Here is a 9,014-nt window from a genome sequence, read left to right as displayed (position 1 = left end):
CCTGGCCAAGGCAGGGACGAGGTTGGCCTGACAGCACTCTGGGGCTGCTGCTGCAAGGAGTGCAGTGGTTCTGAGGCTGTGAGACAGACCCTGGTGCAGCCACTTCGGGGACCAAACCCGTCGGAGGTGACTGGGACGGCAACTGGAGCAAGGTGAGGCTTTGCACGGCGTGTGCGAGACCCCAATTCCCTCCTACTGTGGAGAAGGGCCGGTGCTGGAGCTGCTGTCTCCCCTCCTTCCTGGCAGTCCAGGCAGTTGCCAGATCTCCAGGGAGCCTCCGGTGAGCCCCCAGCCCCAGCGCTTCTGCAAGGGGGAGGGAAGAGCATCCTTCAGAAGCGCGTGGCTGGCTGCCTGCCGCAGCTTTGCACCGGGGCTCAGAGCCTGGCTGCCTGCACCTGCGGGTCCCCACCAAGCCACGCTCAGTCACGAAGCACTTTGCAGGGAGCAGGGCCAAGGAAAGGTGGCGTCTGGAGAGAGGATGTGAGTCAGCAGCCTGGGGGTGGGGTGCGAGAGGGGGAGCCAGCACAGGGAGGATGCGGAGAGGAGAAATAGGTGGGAGCTGGGAGAGCTGGAGAGGAAGGGGTGGGCAGGGAGGCAGCCCTTAGTCCTTCAGGGCAGATATGACCCGGCTATGCTACAAAAGCTCTTCCCAGCGTTAGAAATTAGGAAAGTGACAATGTAGCCCTGGGAAAATGAGGGGGGCTACTCCAGCCCCGCTTAGATTATTTGCTGCATGGTTGGAGTCTGGGGGAGCTGGAAGGGTCCCTCTGCTGCTTGTCAGGAGGCTGAAGCCAGGGCTGAGCTCAATCCTGTTCCTTTTGCCAGCTAAACAGAGAGAAAGGGAAGCCAGGCAGTGATATACATATACATACATGCATATAAATATATACATAATGGGAAAAAAAGCCTTCTGCCTTTAATCACAAGGCAGCACAAAAATGTCCCAGGCCACGTGCTCTTCTTCCTGACTGTTCCCAGCTCAGCACAGGCTGAGGTTTTTCGGAACCTCGTTCCCACCCACGGTCTCACCCTTTGCAGGGCACCTGAGGACGCCTGGTGCCTCTGCCCCTCCTGGCACGCGGGGGGAGTGTTCTGACTTGCAGCGCAGCAGCGCAAGGCAGTGCTCTGGGCCCTGGCACCTGGGCTGTGCACGCATCCTAATACCCACCCCTGCACTATGCATCTCTCCTGCCAGCTGCCTCTCCACGCACCCCCGGCACCCCCCCAGAACGAGCATTCCCATCCTGTTGAGTGGTTGGGGGCTACACTCCCCCATGCAGCCGGAGCAGCGCCGGACGCGTGGCCCCGCTCCCCCATTGGCAGGATTTTGCTGCAGTCTGCTCGGAGCCGCTGGCTTTGACGGCTGTGGGGAGCGGCGCTGCTGCGGGGTGGGTCGGCCCGGGGCTGGGGGGCGAGCGGGGCTGTGCCGGGGGGTGATGGTCTGCCCGCTCCCTGCCCCCCACCGCTGCTGGGAGGCTGCTCCCCCTGGGGATGGGAGCATCCCGGGTTGCCATGGTGACACCGGCTGCATCCTCTGGCAGAGGAGAGCATCCCTGCTGTCCTGCATGGCTGTCCCCTGCCTGATGTCCCCCAGGCCATGAGGGAGCACAGGGCTGGCTCATGGATTTGGGGTGCCTTTCTGGGAACAGCACAGGGGATGTATCCAGCGGGAGATGTCAGAGGGGAGTTAACCCCTGAGCTGCAGCCTGTTGCATCCTTCCACGGGGGAAGGGTGTGCACGCGATGGTCCTCCCTCTCTGGAGAGGGTAACTGTCCCCTGGCACATCCAGGGATCTGGGTAGGGGCATGAGAGAAAGCCAAGCTCACCTGGGATTTCCCTGTGCAGGCCTGGCAGAGAGATGGGAGGGACGAGAGCAGAGGGAGGCTCTGCTAGTGACCCATATCTCTTAATCTGTGTCCTGCCCTGCGTCACATCATTACCTAAGCCCTGAAGCAGGCTCTGCCAGCGGGGATACAGCCCCCTGCCATGGCTTTGTGGTGCCCGAATCCTGCTGTGTCCGACTCCGTCACTCTGCCCTTGCAAGGCCAGGCACAGTGAGACTCCAACCTGAGTGGTGTCTGTTTCTGGTGTGGGGTAACCAGTACTTTCCTCTTTCCCCTCCTGCAGTCCACGGGAGACAGGCTGGGCAAGGAGCAGGGTCCCTCGAGGAGGGGAGGCCTTCCCACCTGCAGCCTCAGTCTCCCCCTCCCAGTGCCCTGGCAGGATCAGCCCCAGTGCCCCCTGCCCTGCAGCCTGAGCCCTCTGTGGTAAAGGCATCAACATCAGCTCCCTCTCCCTTAAGCTGATTAGGGCAGCCAGGACATGGCCGAGCAGATGCCACTGGGGCCTGAAAGCTACCAGACCACAGAGGGACATGGAGGGGACAGCACTAGCCCCAGGTCCCGCCGCTGCTCTCTTCCTGGCAGCAGATAGAGGAGCTGGGGGCTTCCCACCCCCTGTCTGCTCTGGGTAATTGCACGTCCTCCTCTAGCCCCCTGTCTCATCCCTGCCTTAGGTCTAGCCCCAGCTCTGGCACCCAGACCCTGGATGGGAATGAGATGGGGAGCACTGCCTCAAGGACAGAGCAGGCACGAGATGAACCCATGCAGAGTCCCTGTGCCCAGAGGCCGGGCTGCTGTGACCTGCTCCAGGGACGCTGCGTGCATGCGGCCACACTGCTGCGCCACTGCTGCACTGCATGCATGTGGCCACACTGCTGCACCACCAGCCCTAGGGAGCCCGGGGACGCATGTGGTGCTGTGGGAATGGGAACTCTTCCCAGGCTTGCACCAGTGTCCGGCCTCGGAAGAGATAGGCTGAGCCCCAGGAGAGCCTTGAGAGGAGCTGCAGGGCTCCTTGCCTCCCAAATTAGCCCTTTCCCTCTAGCTGGGGCAGCAGGGGACCTCGGTGGCCCTGCAGGTTTTGCTTTTACTCCACTACACAGCAGAGCCTGGCCCTCTCCCCGAGACCCTGCCTGCCCCCTGCACGTGCTCAGGCTTGGCAGCCTTGCCTGGGACCAGAGGACACCTTGTGGCCTGCCCTGAGACCACACCAGGGACTGCAGGCTCCAGGTGGCAGTAGTTTCCTGAGCAGTGTCACCTCCTCTCTCCACCCACTATGGACACAAGCAGACAGGTCGCAGCACCTCTCCTTTTTATTGAAGATAAATCACTGCCCCCAGCCTGCGCAGAGCCCAGCTCTTCTGCCCCTGGGCCATTCCTGGCCACCAGGCCCAAGCTCTACACTGGAGGATGGGGACTCACAGCCCTGGTGCTGGCCTTTCTCCAGCTCCACTTCTCCTCCCAGCCTTGCACCTTGGCCTGGGGGGGTTCCCCATCCTTGGAGGGTCTCCCACCAAATTCCACATGCAAGTGGCTAAAGCTGCAGCAAAATGAGCATTAGCTTTATCTGGAACAGAACAGCAGGGCCAGGGCTCCGTGTAGGATGTCTGGGACAATCCTGCCCTGCAATATGGGCCTTGTGCACTTGGGAGAGTGTTGAGCAGCTGTTACTGGCTCCAGGCTCTGCCCTAGACTGCGGTGTCCCCACACCTCCCCCAGCACCTCTGTCCCAGAGCAAATCCACCCAGGCAGGAGAGAGGGGCACTGGGGACCTGCTCTCCAGACCAGAGGCTTCTCCTGTGCTCCAGAAGCAGAGATGGGGCAGGAGGTGCAGGAGTCATGACAGCTCATGGGAGGAAGGGAAGGGCTTGAAGACAAGCAGCAAGGGATTGCAGCACTGCAAGGAGGGGCCCCTCCTGCCCCTGCTCAGTGGGACTGTCACCCATGGATAAAGCTGTCGTGGTGCCCCTGCTCCTGCCTCCTGTGGGCTCAGGCAGCCACAAGGGTCTCTGTGGGGAGACAGGAAGGCAGGCGCAGGCTGGGAGCAGAGCTAGGCGTGGATGGGGTTCATGGGGTGAGGGGCATGTTGCAAAAGAAAAGGGGGTGTGGGTCCCTACTGAGGGAGTTCTATGTTTTTTCCTTTCATTTACACCCCAGTTTGAGGTATCTTGCCCACTCCCAGGGTCATGGATCCCTCCTCACCCTTAATTCAGGTGCCTTCTGCCCTATGACCACCTTCCTAGGGGAATGAGCCCAGCTACCCTGCAGCCGCCCCTCTCCTCCCATGCAGCTCTCCAAATCAAGGAGTGGGTAGCTGAGAGCAGGGCAGGATCCCACTCCCATCTCCTCCCAGCGAGCCCCCCAGCCTGGCACAGCCCCACGCGCCCAGGTACAGGGAGGGCCGCCTGGTGCGCCCGTGCCTCTAATGGTAGTGGTTGTTCATGTTGTTAAGATGGGAGGCTGCCATGGCACTGAAGGGGGCTGAGGGCTGCAGGCTGTGCCCAGGGTAGAGCGACGGGCTGGAGCCAGGCCAGTAGGAGAAGCCGGCCGGCGTGACCCCTGAGGTCATGAGGTTGAGTTTGGAGATGCCCGAGAAGGGCAGCGGGGCCAGGTTGCCCTGGAATTTGTAGAGGGTGTGATCGGGGGCGGCTGGCTGGCACACCTGCGCCAGCCCGTGGAAGTCGAACTTGTAGGCATAGCGCTTGCCGTGGACCTTGGTCATGATATTCTTGTCATAGTAGTAGCGTAGGGCCCGGCTCAGCTTGTCGTAATTCATGTTGGGCTTGCTCTTCCGCTCGCCCCAGCGGCGCGCCACCTCGTCGGGGTCGATCAGCTTGAATTCTCCATTCGTGCCTTCCCATGCAATGCAGTTCAGGTTGGCTCGGTCCGAGAGCAGCTCCAGCAGGAACTGCCACAGCTGGATCTGCCCGCTGCCTGCAAGGCCATGCCCCAGAGAGGTTAAAGCTCCTGCCAGGACATGGGAACAGGGCAATTCCTGCTCCCTGCTATTTTGCCCTCTGCCATTCCCCGCTCTCAGTTGCCCCTCGTTGCATCTTGAGACACAGAAGATATGAGCCTGTGTCTCCTTTGCAACACGTCAAACCTACCCAAGCAAAAGGAGAAAAGGGGCAGAACTGGACCCACCGGACAGGGGCAGGAGAGCCCAGGGACCAAATCTGCTTGCGGTGGTGCCTTGCCTAGGGACTTGATCCAGGCTCCACATGTCCCTCCTGCGCTTGTTCACACTGCACCGAAGCCCAATACTGCTCGATCGCTTTCATGAGTAGCTCTGACTTGGTTGTTTTATCTGCAGCCCCAAGAAAGAGGTATCATGGCAGCACCTGGACCCACTCCTGCACCTAGGGTCCTCACTGCCACCTCTGCCTGAAGCTGGGCCAGGATCCCTAGAAGGACCTTGCCCATCTCCAGGGCTGCCATGACCAGCAGGGATCTCTCCACAGTGAGCTGATAGCGAGGGGCAATGCTGGCAGGGCCAGGGCAGGCACAGAGAAGGAGACACCAGGACATGGAACACCCACCTACTGTGGGTTTGAATCAGGCAGCAGTTTCCTGTTTCCAATGGAAAACTATTCTCTTCGAGCCATCCATGGCCATTTCACCTGCAGATGGGACTGAGCAGTGCCTGTGCTGAGTGCTCGAGGTGCCCTGCACACACAGGAGCTTAGCACACCTGGGTATACCCATGGCGAGGTTCAAGTACAGGCTCCAACGAATGCGGCCAGAAGTCACAAGAGGAAATGTACCCCAGGCCTTAGGGTGATGCTCAGTCCCACATCTGTGCCTCCCCTCTGCAGAGCAGCCCTGCGCTTACCCGGCAGAGCCAGGCATCCCAGCTTGCTCCTTCACGCTCTCCCACGGGAGCACCACGGCGCGGTGCACCCGCCGCCCGCCCCAGCGCCAGCCTTTGCAGCACAGGGACATCCTGGGACAGAGGATCTGTCTGCATTTCATCCCCCTTCCTGCTTTCTTCTGCAGCTGTTCTGCCTAATGGGTCCCATGCTCCACTGTTGCAGACAGCGCCACAGCTCAGGTGTGTTTTGCTGGAAGAAATGTCTGCTCTTGCTTGCTTTGCACCCACCTTTCCATTTGATGCTCCCCTGGTTCTTGTCTTGGAAAATTCAGGGAATCACCACACACCTTTGCTCTCCTCAGTGCCACTCTCTGCCCCTGTCTCAAATTTTACCAGGTTCCTTCAGGGAGGTAGGGGAAGGGGAACTAGTGCAGCACTCAAGAACTGGCACCCATTTAGTCACTGAGGTCAGTTGCTCGCAACCCCACACAGAGGTGTGTGCTGGGCTTAAAAACTCGAGGAGTTACCATTTGGCCTGTAACTCACAGCCTCTGGCTTTCACCTCTCTCCTTCCACTGCAGCTGAGGAGCTATCACCTCCAAACCAGCCACAGCCAGGCTGCTGGCAAGGTAAGAACCCCAGCTCAGTATCCAGGCAGGTCCTATTCCACCATCCGATACACCTGCTGCTTTGCTGGCCCTGTCTGCATTGAGCCCCATCCTTGGACTGGGGTGTCCCATCTTTATGGCACATTCACAGCCCTCCCTCCAGCCTCCACCGCGGATTGCTGCAGCAGGCTGAAGCACGTGCAAGCACAAAGTGTGCTCCCCTGACAGGCAAGGAGGGCACAGAGGGGCTGGGCAGGGGGCAGCTGCCCGGTGGGGAGCCGAGGCTCAATCCCGCCTGCTGCAGGGTGCTCTGCTCGGCACTCTGCAGCTCCCCAAGGAAAGCTCCCGTGGCCAGAAAAGCCCCATCTCATGCACTGCAAAGAGTACGGCCGCGTCAGGGTCCATGATGCAGAGGCACAAGAGCCCTTGAGTCCCAGCTTTATGCATAGACCCAGCACGCCCCTATTCCTGCTTGGAGCAGCCCCTGGCCCCATCTCCTTGCCAAATAGGCAAGCTGTATGGTGCCCATTCTACCTGGGGCCTGATGTCCTGCCACACTGTGCTCCCCAGCAAGCTCCAGGCTACTCCATGGCCAGCACTCGACACACCCCATGGATCCCTGGATGCGTTTTCCCAGACCAACAGCTGGAGGATCTGCCTATTTGAGCTGACCCGTGCCCCTGCCCAAGCCACATCCCTGCACTGGGAGCTTCCTCCAGAGCAGCCTCCTGCCTGGTTCTTTCTCCTCTCCAGGACACAGAGCCCGAATCGCCTCCCAGCTCCTAGGGTGGCTGTCAGCTCCCTACCCCTCAGATCTGCCGGTGCTGCCGGGGCACCTGGGCTGGGACTCGGCCCGCGAGAGTGGAACGGGAGCCGCGTCCTGCCACTCCCGGTGCCGCGGCTCGCGGAGCCTCCTCGGTGGGACGGGAGCAAAGCGCGCGGCCACGGGGCCTGGGCCGCTTCCCCGGGCAGCGGAGGCGGTGCCGGGCGAACCGGCAGCGCAAGGCGCCCGGGCTCCGCGATACGGCGCACGGCTCGGGAGCGCGGCGGGGCGGGCACGCGTGTCCCCGACGGCGGCGGGAGGACCGTGTCCCGCCGCGGGTCTCTGCTCCGGGCGAGCCTGTGGGGAAGCGGGGCCGCCCCCGGGGGCAGCGGGATGGGGGTCCCCGAAGGTGCTGTCCACCCGCGCTGCGGGGCAGGGGCAGGAGCGCTCTTACCTTTCTGCACGGCCGGGCTGAGGGACCCCCACGCCTGGCTCTTGCCGTCTTTGAACAAAGTTTCCCCGACTGGATCTGCGGGGAAAAAAAAAGGGGGGGGGGGGTAGCGGGTAGGGGGTAGGGGGGCCGGGGCCAGCGCGACTCCCCGGCGCCCGCCCGCGGCAGCGCCCCGCAGCCCCCGGCCGCTCCCCCTCGCCTGCCGCAGAGCCAGGAAACGCGTCCAGGAAAAAGGAAATCCGATTTCCGACAGAGCCGGCGAAGCTCTTAAATAGGAATAGAAAATCCCGCGGGCTGGGATAGGGGAGCGAGAGGGACAGAGGGAGAGATGTGCAGGGCAGGTGGAGAAGGCGACGAGGAGGGTGGGTTGGAAGAGTGGATGGATGGATGGATGGATGGATGGATAGGAGGATGGTTGGGCAGAAGGATGACTGTGGAAGAAGTGCAGGTTGTGAGTAGATGGATGGAGAAAAGAAAGGAGAGTTAGAGAGAGGGATGGAAGGAAGGAAGGGGAGAAAGGATGGGAGGGCAGACAGAAGGAGAGAAGGAAGGATGAAAGGATAGAGATGGGAAGACAGAGTGAAGAATAGGAAGGATAGGTGAGAGGTAGAAGAATGTAGGGAAGGACAGGTAAGTGACAAAAAGGTAGAAGAATGGATTGATGGAAGGAATGGTCCATAAATGGAGGTAATAATGGATAATACGGCTGGAAAGAAGCATTGAAGACCAAGTGGGGAGAAGGATGGATGGAGAGACAGGGGACTGGTGGGTGGATGAGGAGTGGAAGGAAAGCCGAAAGGAGGAGCTGGTGGAATTGGAAACACAGAAAGCTGGCTGAAAAAAAGAGGGAAAGGGTAGGCAGATAAAGGATAGAGGGAAGGAAAGAAGGATGGGTCCCTGCGTGTGGAAGGCTGGAGGAAAGGCTGGAAGGAAGGACGAAGCGATGGGTGTGTGCGAGTTGAAGGCTGGAGAGCAGGCAGACAGGAGGACAGCTGGAGGGACAGGCGAAGGCTGCGTGGGTGCCGGAGGGAGACAGAGCAGAGGAAGGGCCCAGGGCGGCACGGGGCAGGGCAGGGGGCTGTGCAGTGCGCGGTGCTGCGGCGGGGCAGCGGCCGGGGGGTCCGCCCGTACCTGGCAGGTACATGTTGAGCAGCAGTGGCACCGCTCCGGCGCCGTGTCTCATGGCAGCTGTGGGGGCGGCCCGCGGGCTGCATGTTTTAATATTCCTGCCCCTATTATTATTATTATTATTCCACTTTATCAGGGAGCAGCTGATGGCGAATAAATGGCAGCGGGACGGGCAGGGGACGGGCAGGGGCCGGGGGAGGCGGGAGGGGGGGAGTTTCCAGGCAACTCGCAGGGGCTCGGGGCCCCGGCTCCAGCAATTTCCTCCGCTGTAATTAAAGCGGGCGCTGCCCCCCCCCACCCCCCCTTGCTATCGGGCCCACATCAGACTTTAATCACGGCCGCGGGTTTCTATGGAGAGCTGCTCGGGCCGCTTCCTGCCTCTTCCGCCTCCTTAACTCTTCGCAAACACGG

General features: G+C 61.1%; 1 protein-coding gene across 1 annotated transcript; it reads right to left on the bottom strand.

Annotated features, from left to right (window-relative positions):
- Positions 1 to 4,235: 4,235 nt before the first annotated feature.
- FEV (FEV transcription factor, ETS family member) lies at positions 4,236 to 8,726 on the bottom strand. The gene is made up of 3 exons (XM_088540340.1): positions 8,607 to 8,726; positions 7,479 to 7,553; positions 4,236 to 4,776 (listed from the first exon to the last, which is right to left on the bottom strand). The coding sequence occupies exons 1-3, from the start codon at positions 8,656 to 8,658 to the stop codon at positions 4,265 to 4,267; spliced, it is 639 nt and encodes a 212-aa protein (XP_088396466.1). The 5' UTR covers positions 8,659 to 8,726; the 3' UTR covers positions 4,236 to 4,264.
- Positions 8,727 to 9,014: the final 288 nt, after the last annotated feature.

Source organism: Tinamus guttatus, unplaced genomic scaffold, assembly GCF_059628265.1.
Source record: "Tinamus guttatus ecotype Peru unplaced genomic scaffold, ASM5962826v1 Tinamus_guttatus_pri_ptg000060l, whole genome shotgun sequence".
Taxonomy (NCBI): Eukaryota; Metazoa; Chordata; class Aves; order Tinamiformes; family Tinamidae; genus Tinamus; species Tinamus guttatus.
The sequence above is the reverse complement of the archived record's forward strand: the minus strand, read 5'-3'. Positions and strand labels throughout refer to the sequence as shown.